The sequence below is a fragment of the Medicago truncatula genome, chromosome 7 (assembly GCF_003473485.1).
Source record: "Medicago truncatula cultivar Jemalong A17 chromosome 7, MtrunA17r5.0-ANR, whole genome shotgun sequence".
Taxonomy (NCBI): domain Eukaryota; kingdom Viridiplantae; phylum Streptophyta; class Magnoliopsida; order Fabales; family Fabaceae; genus Medicago; species Medicago truncatula.
This window is the reverse complement of record NC_053048.1, coordinates 11,413,870-11,434,502: the sequence shown is the minus strand read 5'-3', so window position 1 is coordinate 11,434,502 and position 20,633 is coordinate 11,413,870. Positions and strand designations below refer to the sequence as shown.

The window sequence follows — 20,633 nt, the reverse complement described above, 5'->3', positions numbered from 1 at the left end:
TCCTTAGAATAAACTTATCTTATAGAAAGAAAAGAATATTATAGATATTTTTTTAACGAATCTTAGAGATATATTTTATTATTTTTTACGAATCTTAAGTGATATATTTGATTAGTTTTTATGGAGCAAGTTTAACTCATAGCAGTTGCATATAAATATATCGGATTGGATATACTTTAATACAAGCGTGTGTTAGGGTTCTTGTTATACCACAATACAAGCTGCTTATGTTAGGGTTCTTCCTACAATAGCAGTACAGAAAACACCGACGGAATGTCGCCGAACTTATTCCTCCATGATGAACTTATCGCAGAAGTGTTATCATTCCTTCCCGTAAAATCACTTATGAAACTAAGGTGTGTGTGCAAGTCATGGAAAACTCTCATCTCTGATTCAACTTTCGTCAAACTACACCTTCAGAGATCCGCAAGAAACAAACACCTATCACTATTCTCGTACAAATACCAAACTTCCAAGCATTTCAGTGTCATACCTTCCCCCTTGCGTCGTTTACTGGAGAACACATCTGTCACCCTCGCTGACAAGTCTGACTTCCATCTGAACAAGGGTGGATTACTCTATGTTGTTGGTTCCTGCAATGGATTGCTATGCTTAGTTGGTTGTTTATACAACGATAATTATGAAGAGTTAGGGACCGTACTTTATTTATGAAACCCAGCAACAAGGAAATTATCTAAGGAAATAAAGTTTCCTTCTGAGGAGTTTCAACATAACCGGAAGTTTGCGTTTGGTTATGATAATTCGAACAATACTTACAAGATTGTGGCTTTTCATCTACTGAGCACGAACGACGAAGTAAGAGTTTTCACTTTTGGTGATAATGTTTGGAGGAATATTCGAAGTCTTCCCGATGTTCTATCTTATCATCATTGGGATATCAATCATGGTGTGCATGTGAGTGGCAGTCTTAACTGGTTGGCCATCCTAATGGAGTCGCAATTTGTGATCATCTCGCTTGATTTGAGTACAGAGTCATCCCGTCAGTTGCTTCTCCCTCAAGGTTTTGATAAACCGACACTTCCTAAGTCAACTCTTTCTGTGTTGATGGACTCGCTTTGTTTTTGTCATGATTTTCACAGAACGGATTTTATCATATGGCAGATGAAGGAATTTGGAGCGCAAGAGTCCTGGACTCAGTTCCTTAAAATTAGTTATCAAAGCATTCAAATTGATTATAATGTCATTAGTAACTCGCTGGAAATGTTCCTATTCCCATTGTGTCTTTCTGAGAATGGTGGTACACTGATATTGGCATGTAATGAATATGAACAAGCCATTCTATATAGTTTGAGGGATAATGTAGTAGAGAAAACTAGAATTACCAATAAAATAGAGTGGTCTCTTTCGAAGGATTATGTTGAAAGTTTGGTTTCAACTGGTTGAAAGTAAGTTTCTTTTCAAATATTAACTTGTTTGAATTTATTTAATTTATTATGTTGTGTAAAAATTGTTCTTGTTTCATAAAAAAAATTATTTGCTGCTGTCTTATTTACACTAGGTCGAAACTGGTACCAATGTCGTGTATAGAATAACTAGGATCTTATTGTTTTCATTGGTGAAATTTCAAAGTGATTTGTCAAAAGTATCATGTGGATTTTAGTAGACAAGGGATCCTATTGTTTTAGGTTTAGTTAACATACACTACTAGTATCTTGATACAACTATAATAAGTCATAAGCTGGTAACAATACTACAAAAACTTCTAATTCCTCTATCAGAGACTTTGTATTGTTGAAGAAGTTTAACATCAGGATCAAGCCTCCAAAACCACCTATCATCAAAGAAGTTATTTGGTCCCCACCTGTTACCGACTGGATCAAATGCAACACTGACGGCTCCTCTAGCAACAATACTTCTTCATGTGGAGGTATCTTCAGGAATTATGAATCTAAATTGTTAGCTTGCTTTGAAGAGAGGTTGGACAATGGTTGCGCCTTCTTCGCTGAACTCTCTGCAGTCATGAGAGCAATAGAAATCGCACATCAAAGAGGTTGGTGAAAGCTTTGGAATGAAACAGACTCACCCTTAGTGGTGTTAGCATCAAAGAATCTCGGATTGATCCCTTGTGTTCTAAGGAACAGGTGGAAAAATTGGCTCATCCTTCTTCAACAAATGAGTTATGTCTCACATCTTTAGAGAGGGAAACTATTGTGCTGATAAGCTTGCTTCAATAGGTTTAACCATTCAAGCTCTCACTATTTGGATGGAAATTCCTTCTTTTCTTGATAATTTGTATGTTCATGATAGACTTGGGTTACCCAATTTTAGACTTGTTAATTTTTAGGTGGTCTTGGTTTTATGTCCCCCTCCTTATTTTCCTTTCTCTATCTATAATATTTTGAGGTAGCAGCCCTTTGCCGCTCCTCTTTTTTGGTTTAAAAAAAAAAGTAGGAAGTTAATTACTAAGAAAAAAGTTGTAAATCTTACAAATTTTAGAGCCTGACCTCAATTAGTTTTTTGCATGTTAATTTTTAAAATCAAGCTTCCTTTTTGGTAAAAGAAAGGTTAAAATGTAGGCTGTTATTTTGAGCAGATTCAAAAGAATTTAAAAAAAAAAAAACTAATTGAATCATTTTTTTTCTTGAAAGTAGAATATGTTGATATGAGTATGCATACTAGGATTTCTTTGGTTCATTTTGGAATTCTTTATAGACTAAATTATTCCAATTGTCCTTCAACTAATTCCCAGTTTTTATATTGGTCTCATAAGTCTTAAAATCTGCATTTTGGTCCCTTAACGATTGCTACAGTTTTCAAAAAGGTCTTTGACCGTTAAATTTAGGCTTAATAGCAGTTTTGGCCCTCTATGTTTTAAGAAGTTACGATTTTGGCCCCCTAACAAAATAAAATACAAAATCGCCCCCTAAGTATTGTCCCTTTTGCAGTTTTGGCCCCCTAGGCCAATTTTGACCAAGTCAATGCACATGTGTGTATTTTTTTAATCAAAATAAATATTTTTTTATTTTTAATTAAAAAATTAAAAAATAATTTTTATTTATTTTTTAAATAATTAAATATAATAATTACACACGTGGTGTCATCTTTGACTTGGTCAAAATTGGTCTGGGGGGCCAAAACTCCAAAAGGGGCAATACTTAAGGGGCGGTTTTGTATTTTATTTTGTTAGGGGGCCAATATCGGAACTTCTTGAAACATAGGGGGCCAAAACTGTTATTAAACCTTAAATTTAACACCAGATGTCTATGGTGGACCAACCTTAAGAGTTCACCATAGATCTTATTAATTTTCTTAATTTAAATCGTTTGATCTTTTTTTTTTCAAAGGAAAACCATTGGATTACGCAGGTCTATTTTATCTTACGGTGAGCCATTAACATCTAATTAATTTTCCCTTTATTCATCTTCTTCCTCACTCTTGTTCATAATCTTCAACATAATCTTCATCAACATTGTTATCGCGATTTTCGGGTGTCAAGTCATAAATTAGGCTTGAACCTTTCAATCTTTGATATTCTCTATTTTTTTTGGGAAGGGCAAAATTGAGAAAAAAAACCCTTAGATTCGAAGTTCGGGGGTCGTTTTCACTACGGGAAGGTGTTAGGCACCCGGAGCGATTATGGTACTCCATAAGAACCGTTCTCCTAAGTTTATTTCTACGCTTTATTTTTATTGCCTACTTATTGAAAAAAAAGAAGTTTTATTTGAGTGAAGAATGGGGGAGAGAAGATGATTGAGATCTTATTTTTATTTGGCTTGGAGGAGTTTTGACTCATTGCCTACGTACCCTTTTAAGGGATCAAAACCAAACGTAGTTCGTTCTCGAAAATTGTTTTTGTTTTTGTTGGTTGATTTTAAGTTTAAAAAAGGAATTTTTGAAGAATAGAGATGAGAGGCCTCAAGGGCATGAGATTTGAAAAATGTGAGGTGGAATTAGTCATTTTGCAAAATGAAGTCTAAGTATGATTAAAATTCATTAAGATTTTTCTTAAGAAAGTAAAAGGAAAATGAGGAGTTTTGACTCCTATTTTTTTTTGGAAAAAGGGTTTTCAAGTCAGGTTATTCACATTTTTTGGGAAAATGATTTTTTGTCTAAGCATTATAAAACCTAAGCATGCATCTAAACATACATTCCCTAATCATGCATCTAGAATATCCATGTGGGGTGTGTGCATGTGTCGGTGTACATCACTTATAGTGTCCATAGTCCTTTACATTGTCCTAGTTACATTCTATGGTCTTGCAAAAATTTAAAAGATGAATTTAAACTAGCCTAAAATATTACATAACCATTAGAAATACAAGAGAGAAAAATTGCAAAAAAATAAAACCTAATCTAATAGGAAAGATGATGTAGTAAAATGCTATGAGATGAGTGAAGAATAAGTCAACAAATGTTAGCAAAACAAGATAAGAACAATGCCATGAGTGATAAAACAATCAATTGAACATGAAATGAAATGGTAAAGAAATGATGGAAATAATGAGAATGAAAGTTGCTTAAAATGCAAGAAACACCTAAACCAAACCCAAACAGCAACACAATCATAAAATCAGTATCACATATACCATAGAATTGCATACTAATTGTTCATGATTCATATCTAAACTTATGAAGAGCAAACATGGCAAGAAAATCACAATATTAGCCTAAAAGAGACAAATTAACCAAGAAAAATAACACCTACATTTTTTATCATTTTTAAACCATTGAAAAACATCACAAAATGGTTAAAATGTATCAAGAAATATATGACAATTTTTTAGGAATTTTTTAGAGAAAAAAAAAAATTAGGCACACAGAGGTTCAATTAGCAGAAAAATAGGGTGTAGGTAGCAAGAAAAAGCAAGAAACGTGCAGAAAATTAAGCCCAAACCCAAAGCCCAAACACACAAAAAACCAGATTACACAGGAGGCGTTGGATTGATCCAGGGAGGGAAACCCTAGATCCAACGGCCTGGAACAAAGGGGGTTGGACCGGTCTTGAACCGGTCCGGTTCACTGGCTTTAAAAGGGGGGGAACTCCGGTTTTTTTTTATTTTCTTCCTCTCCTTCTCTCTCTTCTCTCACTCTAGTGAGAGAAGCTCTCACTTCTCTCTTCCCTCATCCGCGCCGGTTTCTGGAAATGGAGGAAGATCTTCATCTTCTCCGGTGAGGTTTGTTCCTCCGGCGCGGTGGCCGGCCACCCAAGGGTGGCGGCGCCGCCGCCGGAGTTGAGCAAACTTCTCCGTTTTCGAAAATTCTTACATTTTTAGATATCCTTTTTTGTCCTGAACACGAATATGGCACTAGATTTTGCATGCAAAGCGCGAATCAACGTAGATCTTGAGATCTTTCCTTGCGGTTTTCGAAAAAAAATTTAGTTTTTTTTTTAGTTCTTTTTGAATGAAAGCTTTTGGAACTTCATAGATCTACATTGGATTCGTCTTTGTTGACGTTCTTGAACAAAAAGATGAAGTTTGAGTTTTACCTGTGATTTTTGGTTGGAGATTTTGAACGAGATCTTCGGAAAACTTGAATATTGGCGCGGTTTTGATTTTCTGGCTTGGATCCGAAAATAAATCGGTTCTTCTCTTCTTCTTCTTTACCGGTCCGAATCCGCTTCTTTCCCTCTTCTTCTCAAACTTTCGGATCCTTCGTGATCGTGCTTGGATTCGTTGCTAAAGGTGACGGATCCGCACTGGAATTGTGAAGGATTCGGTTCGATGATGATGATTCTTTGATGAATCACTGAGAACTGTGATGAATTTGAGTTCTGGATAATTTTTTTAGGGTTTTTGTTCTTGGTGATTTTTTCTGTTTTGATCTAACAGAAAAGAGAGAGAAAATCTGGATCTGTTTGTGTTGATGTGTCACTGACTGTGTGGGTTCTGGAAATTTCTGACACTGTGTTTGTATTTATAGCTGACATGTGTATTCCTGGACCAATGGGATAATGCCACCTGGAATTGGACCTTGCTTGGCTCTGCCTTGGACTTTTGACCTTAAGGACTTATCTGTAAAATAGGAAAATTTGAAGGACCAAACAGCAAATAAGAAAAAGCGGACTAAAATGCAATTTATAAACTGTTTAGGGACTAAAATGCAATTAAAAAATAAAATTGGACTAAAATTGGTAATTTGAAAAAAACGTAAAGTGAAACCAAAAGTAAAATCAACAAAAGGACTAAAATGAACCAGCTACAAAAATGAGGTATTTTAAAATACCTCTCTGCCGAAATTTTGACAGGAAAAGACCAAAATGCCCCTAGGGACTAAACTGACTCAGATTGACTCAGATGCAATTTTGAAATGATTTTTAAACAAAGACTCAACAATGATTTGTACAGACAAATTGAAAAGGCTCAGAGGCAAACACAGGGACTAAAATGGATTCCACTGCAGGAAATGACCAAAATACCCTTTTGTATGATTTTTTGAAATAAAATGCGAGAAAAGTAACGCGACGTTTCAGAGAGTTCTTAAATGACTTGTAATGCAAGAAAAGACAGACAGGGGCAGTAAAATATGTTTTAAAAAGAGAATAAAGATTCAGAGAATTGACAAATATCAGTGTTAAAAAGAAAATTTTGACAATCTAAATATTATTTCAAATTCCTTATTAAATTTCATTACGATCATCTTAGAGTACAAAACCACAACTACATGAAAATAGAAGATGAAAAAAATACAAATTATCGGGTTCCAACACAATTACGAAATGACAACTTACAAAATTTTCTAGTAGAATGTTACGAACACATCACTCAAAAACAACCACAGAAACCTATCCGAGATCCTTGATGCAGAACAGCAGGATAAAAAAAATTACACACAGCTTGTTGAGGGCAACCATACGTTGGACACTCATTATTAGAAGAACATAATCCCCCAGGAAGTTTTTGGTGCCAGATGCTTACTGTCATTGTTGAATAAATGATGTTAGTAAAATGAGATAAAACATTATGTAAAATGTACCTAAGAAAAGTTTTGAAGGATCAAAAGTGGCTTACTGTCTTCTTTTGTTTTAACAACAAATGGAGAAATAAAGATAATCATGAAATAAAAAAACTTTACAATTTTAGCCATACTTTCTCCACTTTGCATATATGAGATACAATATGGTTTTATCACTTTATGATTTATAAATCTCATTCTCACCTTAAATACATTAAATAGTTTAAGATCTCATCCTCATTCTCATTTCTCATCATTATTAAATGTGTTGTATGTTTTCTTTTAGCACACATAGAAAAGTGGTGATACAAAACATTATAATTAAACCTCTCTTAAGTACATCAAAGTGTTTTGTTTGTCTTTCTATCACCCTTAGTAATGAGGTCAAATAAAAAAAACGTACCAATCATAAGAATTCATTCTTATTTTACATTTTTATTTTATTCTATAACCTTCTCTATAATCTAATTAAAAATAGAACGATTAAAATAAGTCCTGCCAACAAAATTATGATTAGTACTCATGGTCACCTATTTCAATCGACGAACATCTGTATACGCATAAAAGGCATTAAGAACAATATTAATCGAATAAAAATAACAAAGTAATCAACTAAAATTCATAGAATAATTTCAAGTTACATTATTGAATAATTACAGGGAAGTACTTTAATTTTTATGACCTAACCTAGATATGATAAGCTACTCATAGTTCCTAAACATATAAAAATATATATATGATTAATAAAACACAAGAAAATGATCATTGGTTGATGATTTCTTGGCTCCTAAATAGCTTTGGTTGCTCCAGTCCTAGTGAATTTTTTTGCCTTGTTGTTCCATTATCGTGGTGCAGGGCGTATAGTTCGTTGTGTGAGATGGACAATAGTTGACTCCTAGCTCCATGTATTCTCACTAAAACATCTGGAACACCCCAAGCCTCATCAGCGATAAACTTGTAAATAAAATAGCATGGCTGCAAAGTTGTGTGGTTCGGGTCGACTTCTATGGTTCAACGCTTTTTTCCTTATTTTTCTCTTTTATGATTTTGTCAGATTTTATTACAAAAATCGATAAAACTACATACAAACTAATTAATTTATCTCTGAAATGACTCTTAAAATGGACTAAAAACTCAATATTTAGAGAGAGTTCTCAGAGCTTATGGAGAAGTAAATAACCTTCCTTAAATAAAAATCTTTATTAAATGTCTCTTAAGTAATTGATTATGTTGTTTTACTCTTTTTAAAACACTTATAAGTAAATTTCTCTTGAGTACTTCATAGCGTTGTGTGTCTTTTTATAAACATTAGTAAAAAGGTAACATAAAATAACTTACCAATCATAAGAACTCATTCTTATTTTACAAACATTATATTATTTTCCAACCTTTCATGACAAAAATGTGAAATCACAATTGAGTAAATGTTTTTTTGGATTTTGATATATGTCCAATGAAGATGTAGAAAAGAGTATGGTTGTGATGAACATTCCGTTGTGGTGGACGTTGATCCTTCGTGGTAGTCTTCACGGCGGAGGAAAAAAGTGCCTGCAGGCACGTGAGCACGTCAGTATGAGGAGAAAAATGCCTGCAGGCACGTGAGCACGGTAGTCTTAACTGGTTGGCCATCCTAATGAAATCAAAATTTGTGATAATCTCGCTTGATTTGAGTAGAGTCATACCGTCAATTGCTTCTCCCTCAAGGTTTCGATAAACCGACACTTTCTAAGTCAACTTTTGCTGTGTTGATGGACTCTCTTTGTTTTTGTCATGATTTTCATGGAACTGATTTTATCATATGGCAGATGAAGGAATTTGGAGCGCAAGAGTCCTGGACTCAGCTCCTTAAATTTGTTTTTGTCATTAGTAACTCACAGAAAATGTTCCTATACCCATTGTGTCTTTCTGAGAATGGTGGTACACTGATATTAGCATGTGATGAATATGAATAAGCCATTCTCTATAGTTTGAGTGATAACGTAGTAGAGAAAACTAGAATTACCAATAAAATAGAGTGGTCTCTTTCTAAGGATTATGTTGAAAGTTTGGTTCTAGTTGAAAGTAAGTTTCTTTTTAAATATTTACTTGTTTCAATTTATTTAGTTCATTATGTTGTTTAAAAATTGTTGTTATTTCACACTAAAATTTATTGGCTGCTGGACTGGTATGGAGGACCATACCACGTGGACTCTCATATACATTGAATATTCAACATGTACAACTCAGCTTGATCGTTCGGGTCACGTGACCTTCACATGCTTAGCTCAGCTTGATCGTTCAGGTCACGTGAGCTCCATCTGCTAAGCTAAGTTTGATTGTCTAAGTCGTGTGAGCTCCGCCATCAACATCATTAGCTCTCCCATGTCGTTGTCCAAGTAACATTGTGGTCCTCCTCTTGAGAGCATCTCATAATGTGCCATGCGTCCTGCACGGAAAAATGACTTAAGGTGTGTACCATTGACTCCACGCGCCTTGTGGACGAGCAGTGCTAGGAAACTTGATCAGCTCCACGCGCCTGGTACATATGAGTTATATGGCCCTCAAGATTAATGGGCCTGGACATCCACAGAAAGGCCCATTAGGTCTTGAAAGTGAGGCCTTTAAAAGGATACAACTAGAGAGCAGACGGGGGATTCATTCATCTTAAACAATGTAATTTACATTTAAGTCTTATTCAGAGTGCTCTTGGAATTCCACCTAGGACATTTCACCGAGCAGGTCACCTGTTGTAATTTAACTTGTGTTTACATACGTGAACATTGGCGCCCACCGTGGGAGGTGGTGTACTGCGTCACAATATTTCCACCTGAAAACTTTAGATCCCAAGCAGAGTTCTGCTCACCTCCATAATCATTAATCGCTAGCACAATGTAACACCCCGAAAATTACATGTAATGATTTAATGAAGTTAATTATAAAAATTCTTGATTTTGTTTTTATAATAATGGTGTTATGATGCTAGAATATTATGTTAGCTATGAAGAAATAGACATATGATGATTAATGGTGTGCTATGAGGATTATTATGATGAAAGGGAAAAATAAATAATGTAATATAGAGGCGGGAGGTGTAGAATAGAAGTTTTAATTAATTGGGGGAGGGAGAAGTAAGAAAATAATATAAAATAGAATGACAGGAATAATATTATGAGGTTAGCCCATATATAAATAGAGAAATAACAATCAAGGTTGCCACTTTTCCTGAAACGTAGAAGCAATAGAAGAAGAGAGAAGAGAAGGAGAAAACCCTAGTTTCAGAGAAGAGAGCCGGAAAGCTGTGACTTCGAAGATTCGAGGTAAGGGAGAGATTCCTACCACTTTAGGGTGTTTAATCTATGATAGTTTATTTTGCATGAGGTGATATTGTGATGTGATTTATGATGAAATTATGGTGCTGCATAAAGGCGATGAAGTTGTTGAACGAACGAGATTTATGAGATTAATTTAGGGTTTATGAATTGAAGATTTCGATCTTGAAAGGAGTAGGTAATCCGGTGAAATAATGGAAAAGTTAATGTTTAGATGATAGGGTAACCCTAGGTAATGTCCCCTATCAATTTAGGATCAAACGAGGTCAAAAACAGCGATTTCTAGCCAAGTTAGGGGTAATTCCGAGGGCAAAAACACTGTTTTCTGGGTTCTGAAAACTGCCCAATCGTGCCACGATTGAAGCCCAACGTGCCACGATTTTTCCAGCAACGAAAACCTTTTTTAAGCTGTCCCATCGTGCCACAATGGGAACTCAACGTGCCACGATGTAGTGTGGACTTAAACTCATTTTTAACCTATTTTATGCCTCCAAAGGGTTCCTAAGATGTATATTAAGGCCCCAAATCAGTAAACTTAGATGAGAGGAGTTTAAATAAGGGTTATGAGAGTAGTTTCATAAGACATCATGAATTTAAAATAATACGAGTATCAAAAGTATTAGAGGAGAACTAAAGTAAGGATATGGGTTATTCAATGACTGTAGTGATAGGAAATATTTGATGAACCTTAAACATAATTTGGAGAGAGAGAGAGAGACATGGCTATTATAAGGGAGGATACAGAAGGATAGTTGTGGTAGTCGTCAATGAAAAATGAATTTCCCAATATAAAGGTGAGAGTCATAAACTATTAAATCTAAATGAGAGAGTATGCTTAAGTGTCATTAGGATTGATTATCTCACAAATCAAAAGAGATTAGGTAGTGAAACGATGAAGGACTTAGAAGCGAAGTAGAGGGAGTTGTGAGAGGGTAATTCATGAACTAATGAAGATGAAAATAGTAGTAAATTAGAGTAAAGGATAGATGCAACGATGAAACTATTTGAAGAGTAAGAACTAGGGTAAATTAAAGAGACACGATGGTAAAGGAATAAGGTAATAAATGACGTTAATAAGGTGGCAAAGTATGAAGTAAGGTAAAAGATATGAATGGGTTAAAGTAGTGAAAATACGATGATAAGAGGGAATAATAGAGTAGATGGCTATGGGTAATTTATGAGGTTAAACATAATCGCCTTAAATAATAATGAGTTTAGGAAGGTTGTTAGGTTGTAGGGAATAAGAGTTAATATAAGCGGTAATGTTAAAGAGTTGATGAGGTGCATATAAACGAAGAGAAGGATAGGTGGGTTAAATGAACGGATAAGATGAAGGGTGAAGTGTGTCACTAGGTGTAAAATATGTAGAGAATGAAAATTAAACCAATGATGGGTGTAAGATTTAGATATGATGTGAATATGACAAAATTATGAGTTAGACATAAGTAGACAAATATATGGTGTAAAACAATGATGAGTTGCTAATGACGTAAGATGATGATGTAGAATGATGTTATGATTATTAAAGACGAATGATGTAAAATGATGTGTGACGAATGACATACTTGTTTTCTAATAACAAGCAATATGACGAGTAACTATGACGTAAAGATGATGTGTTGTTTATGTGTCTTCTAAATGATGTTTTGGTGGGTCCTCATGCATCATAACATACTGCATAATGACGAATGACGAATGACGGATGTAAGTTCAGTAACACACCTCTGACTTACATTATTATGACGATAGGATCCGGTACCGGCATGCATGTAGGTCTAGGAATGAAGAATGTTGCATATAGGTCATGTTAGGTAAACTGTGATATGTGCTAATGATGTGAATATGATATGTGTGTTAATGGTGTGCATAAGATGTATGTGTTAATGATATTTATGAAATGAATTGTGGAAATATTATGATGAATGATTGATGACGGTATGATGAATGATTGATGATGATGAGACGAAGGACCGATGAAGATATGATTATCTACTTTATTATTCATGTATCCCAATATATGTTATGATGTGAATTCTCACCCCTTTGTTGTTGTTTGTGTAATTTGGTGTCTGTACCCTTGGGGTACAGATATTCAGGACGAGGAGCTTTAGATTTGCGAGATGCTTTGAAGGTGGCGATGGAGACATACCACCGTAGCTAATAATTGGGATATTAAGTAGTCGAGTAGATACGTGCTCTGATCTGTAACATTGGGGTTCGGTTAAGCTATGAATTTCCTTAAATTATATAGTTAATTTAAGCATTATGATGTTTTAAGCTATTTTTCCTAAATAATGTTAAAGACAAGACATTTATAATTATGAAATTTAATGAGGTATTTTCCAATGTTGTATCTGATTCTCTATTATTTTATTATGTGAAAGATGAATGAATGTGTGTGACATCCTTTTTCGTTAAAATTATGATTTATTATTATATAAAATTACCGTCGGGAATCAGGGTGTTACACACAACGCACCAGTTATCGGCTGGAAGAGCGGATGAACTGGTAGGAGGAGGAGTTAGACGAATAGTACGGGGTGGTCGGGGTGGACTCCTATGAGTATCCCGAGGCCCTACTGAAGTACCCACATCTCTTTTCTTTTTGGATTTCTTGGGAGGAGGAGAAACTCGAGTAGAGGAGCTCATATCTTTCTTCGCTACCTCCTTCGCCTTTTGAGCTTTAATGGCTGCAAGCTTCCTAGGAGAAAGGGGCGCCATCCTTACAGTTTTTGCAAAAAAAAAAAAAAATTAAGTACATATGTTATTCAAATACATTAAAGTTATAATTAGGAATGTAAAGAGGAATATTACGTAAATACAAAGAGAGCTCATTCTCGTCATCCTCTCAACAAAGCAACTCATTTGTCTCTAGGTGTCCTAAGTCACGAAGAACATCAACAGCTCTTGTATCCTCGGGTGAATGTGGCAAGTCACCTACATCAAATTTGGTTATAGGTCTTTTTGTCCAAAAAAAGAAAAGAAGGTGGGGCTCCCGAGATTCAGAGAACCAACCTTTTGAACGGGAAGGGCTCAAGCACACACGAATAAAATCCGACTTATAGTTCCTCCAGGAAGAGGTGTAAGGCCTGGTAAGGGTATGGCGAAGATTATTACTCATATAAAGACAGGAATTTGGTTTTGGCTTTTTGGCGTTAAAGAAAGAAAAGAAGGAATAGGCTGAGGCAGGGATGTTTAGTCCTCTTGATAAGATCTCAAAAGATCGTAGGAAGGCCCAGCAGTTTGGATGTAACTGCGAGGGAGCGACGTTAAGAGTTCTAAGAATCTCACATTGGAAATCAGTAAAAGGGAGTCTCACCCCAAGTTTGCTAAAGGTGCAATAATACACATAACTGTAACATTTACTTTCATCTAAAGGAGCGCCGCATACCACATCGTCCTCATTACGAGGCTGGATATCAATAGAGATGCGATAATAAGGATCGCTCAAGGATTGATAACATTCCAAGGCGGAGGAGAATTCAGAGTAAGTAGAGAAGCTCGAGCATACATCCTTATGAACCCAACCAACATTTGCTTTCTGAGGTATGTCATTTTCTTCCACATCAGACTCATCGGAGCAAGAGGATGGAGATGAGGATAAAACAGGGGAATCAACATATCTTTTTTCCCTACGAGGCATGAAGGGATTGGGGTTCACTCATATACATTGACTATTCAACATGTACAGCTCAGCTTGATTGTTCAGATCATGTGAGCTTCACCAGCTTAGCTCAGCTTGATCGTTCACGTCACGTGAGCTCTATCTGCTTAGCTCAGTTTGATTGTCTAAGTCGTGTGAGCTCCGCCATCAACATCACTAGCTCTCCCATGTCGTTATCCAAGTAACATTTTGGTCCTCCTCTTGAGAGCATCTCATAATGTGCCACGCGTCCTGCACGAATGACGTAAGGTGTGTATCCTTGACTCCACACGCCTTGTACAGACGAACAGTGCTAGGAAACTTGATCAACTCCACGCGCCTGGTACAGATGAGTTATATGGACCTTAAGATTAATGGGCCTGGACATCCACAAAAAGGGCCACTAGTTCAAGAAAGTGAGGCCTATAAAGGAGACAACTAGAGAGCAGTTGAGGGATTCATTTATCTTAAACAGTGTATTTTACATTTAAGTCTTATTCAGAATGCTCTTGGAATTCCACCTAGGACATTTCACCGAACAGCTCACCTGTTGTAATTTAACTTGTGTTTACATACGTGAGCAGCTGTTGTCTTATGCCACACCAGCAATCATAAGAGAATGCACTTCCTCCCACTACAATTGTGAGCTAAAATTTATTTAAATAATGCTTCAGTATACAATTGCTGGAATAAGTTTTTTTATTTTCCATTGATACATAAATTGAATTTTAAAAAATTTCTTTCAGGCTTAGTTAGCTTACACTACTACAAGAATCTTGATAGAAATATAAGGAGTCATACACTGTTTACTGCCTAGTTACGTTGTTTTTGTTATTTACTTTGGTGTGTTTCACATTTCAATACCTTTGTTTGGATTGTGATATCATCATTTGGCTTAGATAACATTCTTCCTTTTTCTATTGTCAGACACAACAAATTTTAGAGCCTGATCTCAATTAATTTTCAAAGTCAAACTTCCTTTTTGGTAAAAAGAAAGGTTAAACTCTGCTCTAGAATTTACTTCATGAGAGTGAAATTGAGGGACATTATGTTTAAAAATTAGGCTATATATTGAGCAGATTCAAAAGGATTTTTTTAAGAAAAAAAAAACTAATTGAATCATTTTTCTCTTGAAAGTAGAATACTGTCGATATATGCATAGTAGGATTTTTTGGAACTTACATGATTTGTTTCGTTCATTTTGGAATTCTTTATACTTTTTCCTTGTCACAAGTGCAGTACATAGTACGACGATCACTAATTTCACTTATAAAAATATGTCTGGCATGTTGGTGCGAGTGCGACTATAATTGACAATTGAGAAATGATATTTGTACGATTACTTTTTGATAACTTTTGAACAATTCTCTCTCATACTCACATGTTTTTCTATTCTCTTTGTTTTTCTTTCTCTCTCAATTGTTTTTGTCCAATAAGAATAGAGAAAAGTGGTTGTCGCAAAGGTTATACAAAATTGATTATACAAATATCACTCCTCTTGACATTGTGTTACTTTGACAGAACATGCCTTAAGAAGTCATTGGTAGCCTAGAGCTGCAGAGAATTACATATGAGAATACAAAAAAATGAGGTGGTTCCACAATTCTGTCGTATGAAGGGATGACAAAAGGCTACACATGTGGAAGCAATTATAACTGTTCCCATCTATGTATGTATTTCTTTAATATGGATCCGGTCCAATGATAAACTCTATTGTTTTTAGTAAACTTTAATAAAATATTATTTTTGTTTAGTATTTTTTTTCAAGTTTTGTTTTGTATGTTTATTTACATTTATCGAAGTATCTAGTTACACCTTCGAGTACAATTTTAAAAACCAGATAGATCGGTCGATCGAACCGGAAGGTTAACCGGTTCGTTCCCTTTATTGGATCGGTTATGTCATTAAATTACTGTAAACTTGTTCAATTCAACAAGAACCGGAATAAACTAAAGACTCGAAGGTCACCTCAAATTAGCCGGATCAACATTTGACCATTAAGTTTTTACAAGAAACAAGGACGTGTTATATTTTTCAAAAATAATTAATTCAACTACAGCAAGTTAAAATGAGGTATGTGAATGTGAGAAAAACACATATAATGTTGGAGACTCTGACTCAGAGTCTGAATGCAACGGAATACAAAACTCAAAGATAAAAGATAAAGAGTCAGAGAAAGAGAGAAGACAAACGCAAAACAATTTATACTGGTTCCTCCCACTACACATGAGTAGTTCAGTTCCTTGGCACTTCCAAGGATTTCATTATAATCACTTTGGATTACAACTTGCTCAAGGACACACCAAGAGACTTCTCTATGCTCAAGCTCAACTGCAAGAGACTTCTATGTTCTAGGTCTCTACCTAAACACTTTTGCTAAAGAACAACTTCAAGAGACTTCCATTTGCTTAAACATAACTGCTTAACACTTTCCCTTGCTCAATCACAATTAATTGAGATTCCTAGGTGCTAAAGGTTTCACCAAGAGACTTATATGCTCAAGCACACATGCGAGAGACTTTCTAAAATGTTTTTCTCAATTGCAAACAAGTTAATTTGATCTTATACTATATTTAACAACGACAGTGTAAACTGAAAAAATAAACAGACTCACTCCTTAGGATTTCTAAGATTTAAACTTTAAATAAATCCTAAGTGTTTTGCCCTATTTGATTTTGACAGAGACGTGACACAGAAAAATAGCAGTCTTGTTACTTCTTCATCTTCTTCTACGCAGTGATTAGAGAGACGTAGGAGAAGAGTGTCAGCGCAAATAGTCGTTGAGAAGCTTTGATCAAGAACGTTGCCCTTTGCATAATATGGATAACTCCTTTGAATTTCCCTTGCTGAAAGAAGAATGATTGCATTCTCTTTGTTCTTGATGTCCTTTGTCTAGTTGCACACGTAGACAGAAAAGGACAAAATAACTACTCGATCATATATTATGATAGAGACAACTCACAAAATATGACAAAAGTTTACATGGATTCCTGTCCCTCATATCTAAGTATGCCAGTCATATTCTGTGTCTGATGTCCTTCACATAATTTGTTGAGATCACTCTCCAGTTTCCATTAGGCATCCTTCTTCTAAGGACGTTGACCTTCCTTTAGATCTTCCATCATATAAAGTCTTATAAACTTCTCAATCCCTTTCTGGTGCTCTTCATATGTCATTTCTTCATGATAGGTAGATTCTGCAGACTTGAACACATATTAGTATTCCAATTGTTCTTCAATACTTTGTTATCATCAAAATCCTAGAGGACTTGTATGAATCATTCTTGTTCTAACAAAATACACTACCAAAACGCCATGCTCCTAATTGTGTTGCGTTTTTACTTCTTATATTATTCAATTGCAAAAGATCATTATAATACACTTTTTTTTAATGAAACACTGAAGAAATTCACATTTCAACTTAAAATTTAATGTTGCATTTTATTTATTCATTTATATATTTATAATTTTACCTTAATATTATATAGCAAAATTGAATCCCTATGGGTTTAAGTGAGATGGAATGGCTTCACAAGGTTGAATCCAGCCAAATATTTAAGAGTTTCAGCCTGAACCAACACATAGAGGCTTATGTGTCAATATATACAGTTCCCCCAAGCCTTTTCCTCCTTCGAATTTGTTGAGGATGATCCAATATATAGGGGTGTTTGTTTCAAGGTTAAGAATGACATTCCCGGGAATACATGGCTAGAGAATGATTATACCCATGTTTGTTATAAGGTTGAGAAAAAAATATTCCTGGGTATAAAGGTTCCTGGGAATGGAGTAATTTCTCATAACTTCCATTATTCTCATGAATTTATTCTCATGTAAAGAGATGGGAATGTGCATTCCCATGATATTATGCATAGATTTAAAAAAAAAAAAATACAAATTTTTTCAGGAATGTCAAGTTATTTGCCAAACACTTTTTTTAACAAATACCCAAGAATCAAATTTTCATATTTTTATTCCCGGGTATGTTATTCTTGTGAATAATTCGTGTTTTCCAAAAACAAACATGGGTAGGAATGTTATTCCTTGGAATATTATTCTTAGGAATGTCATTTCAAGGAATGTAATTTCTTGCCTCGAAAGTAACACGCCCATAGTTTTTTCATTTTTTAAATTTTAACACATGTTCCGGTTCAAACATAGTCATCTATCAGTCCATCGTGACACGTTTGCTAAGAAAATGCAAATTTTTCAAAATTAATTTGAAAAATATCGTAAATAAACATGCTCAAACGTAATCAAAGATATATGCCAATGAGACAAGATAAAAAAAAAATCATGCAAATAAACAAACTGGACCGTCATAATATTCCTAAGGGCTTAAAAGCCCTCCAGAAGGGTTTAGGCGCCCTATAGAAGGGACTTTGGAGGTCTAGGCGCGTCCTCCTCAGGACGCCGTCCACCTCGGCTTCTAGAAACCTCTAGAAGTCGCCCTAAACCACCTAAATGAGCTGAAAAGACTAAAAACCCTGCTTCCTTAGAGCTTAAGTCACGCAGGAAAAAAGCCCATTAGCAGGCTATAAATAACCCTCTTAAGATCATTCTCAGGAGATCCGATATTCAGTCTAAAAACCCTAGTTTAGAACCCTAATCTACGATTCTTAGCCCTAGAATCCTTACCGTACTTTTTCTGCAAGTACAGTTGGCGCCGTCTGTGGGAAGAGGTAAAACTAGCCTTGACCACGAGTCTTTGTATCGAGACTCCGATTCAAAGAGCAAGCCAAGTCGTAGTCTTCTCTACGATTTGGTATCCTAATCCCTACTCAAACATAAATCGCACCTCACGTACGATTTAGAGAAAGACCACCATGACAACGCCAGAAGAAGCACAAACGATGAAGAGTCAAATAGCCCAACTGCTGGAACAGAATGAGGCACTTCTCGCCTCAGTAGAAACTATCCAACAAGTGCAGCAGCAAGAAAGAACTGACTCTCATCACGGCGATCTGGATGAACCAGAGCCTCAACCGTTCTCGACCGAAATTTGGAACGCTCCGGTTCCTAATAACTTCAAGCCGCCCCATTTACCAACTTTCGATGGGAGGGGCGATCCCTCTGAGCATGTGACCGTCTTCAACACTCGGATGTCCGTTTATGGAGTTGCTGACTCCCTTACGTGCAAGCTACTGGCGGGAACTTTTGCTGATTCAGCTTTGCGCTGGTACATGAGCCTTCCGCGTTTCTCCATTATAAGTTACATGGACATGACAAAGAAGTTCACTCAACAGTTCTCCGGGACCCGCCACCGGAAGGTATTATCAACTAGCTTGTTCAACGTCCGACAGGGTCCAAGCGAATCATTGAGGGAATACCTCGCCCGCTTCAATGATTCGACAATCAAAGTCTCCAACCCCAACCAAGAAGTTTTTGTAGGCGCCTTTCAGAATGGTTTACGTGCGGGACAATTTAATGAGTCACTCGCCCAAAAACCCGCTGACTCGATGGAAGAGATAATAGCTCGTGCTGAGTGTTATGTGAAGGGGGAAGAAAGCAACGCTGAAAAGAGGGCTAGAGATGTGAAAGAAAGAGGAAATTCTGGTGGGGAGCGAAGAAACCACCACGTTCCTCCTAGCAGAGACAGAGGAACGTTCAAGAAACCGTATGAAAGAAACCAGCAGCGCTACGTTCCCGAATACTTTACCCCTTTGAACGCTCGCCCAGAGAAAATCCTCAAGGAAGTATACGAGTCCAAAATAATCCCGCCACCTCCTCTCAGCTCGCCATCTTGCATAGAAGTTAGCTAACGATTTTCAGTTCTTTGAAGCCATATATGTCCCAAGGGAATCAAATTCACGAGCTGACTTGTTGGCTAAACTAGCTAGCACCAAAAAGCCTGGAAATAATCGAACGGTGATCCAAGAGGTGATATCTGCTCCTAGCACCGAAGAAAAAGCAATTTTCAAGCTAAGTCAAGAATCTGAAGGATGGATGACTCCACTGTTAAAGTTTTTGACGGGTTCTTTCGTTGCCAAAAACGAAGAGGAAGCTCAGTTGGTCAGAAGACGGGCGACTAAATTTGTGATTATCGCCGGCAAGCTCTATAAGCGAGGTAGAGCTTCACCATTGCTTAGATGTTTGGGCGAGGACGAAACGGAGTTGGTCCTCTTAGAGGTACATGAAGGAGTTTGTGGGAGTCATATTGGCGGGCGATCTCTGGCTGCAAAGCTATTACGGGCTGGGTATTACTGGCCTAAAATGGCTCATGATTGTTGTGAATTTGTGAAGAAGTGTGATAAGTGCCAACGTTTTTCCGATAGAAAGAACGCTCCTGCGAACGAGCTCACATCCGTGTTTTCTTCGTGGCCTTTCCACAAGTGGGGGGTTGATATCGTGGGACCTTTTCCACAGGCCCCTGGGCAGTTGAAATTCCTCATCGTGGGCGTAGACTACTTTACAAAATGGGTCGAAGCAGAGGCAGTCTCCAAAATCACAACAGAACGAGTAGTGAAGTTTTACTGGAAGAAAATTATCTGCCGTTTTGGTCTCCCAAAGTATATTGTGACAGATAACGGGACACAGTTTGCTAGTTCTAAAGTCATAAATTTTTGCAAGCAGCTGGGAATAGAAACGAAATTTGTCTCCATCATTCACCCTCAAGCCAACGGTCAAGCAGAATCCGCCAATAAAATGATAATTAACGCCGTGAAGAAAAAGCTGGAGGAAGCTAAAGGACTTTGGGCAGAACAATTGCACGAGGTAAGTCCTGTTTAAAAAGTTTTTGACATTCAAATGTTTCATTAACGAGTAGGTTGA

General features: G+C 36.3%; 1 protein-coding gene and 1 long non-coding RNA gene across 2 annotated transcripts; one reads left to right on the top strand and one right to left on the bottom strand.

Annotated features, from left to right (window-relative positions):
- Positions 1-273: 273 nt before the first annotated feature.
- LOC120576960 (F-box/kelch-repeat protein At3g23880-like) lies at positions 274-1,404 on the top strand. Its single transcript, XM_039827833.1, has 2 exons — positions 274-657; positions 781-1,404. Exons 1-2 carry the CDS (start codon positions 274-276, stop codon positions 1,402-1,404), a joined length of 1,008 nt encoding a protein of 335 aa, XP_039683767.1.
- Positions 1,405-1,593: 189 nt separating this feature from the next.
- Positions 1,594-7,127, bottom strand: LOC120576866 (uncharacterized). Its single transcript, XR_005642946.1, has 4 exons — positions 6,972-7,127; positions 6,692-6,877; positions 5,450-5,975; positions 1,594-1,972 (listed from the first exon to the last, which is right to left on the bottom strand). It is a non-coding gene; the product is annotated as an uncharacterized lncRNA (long non-coding RNA).
- Positions 7,128-20,633: the final 13,506 nt, after the last annotated feature.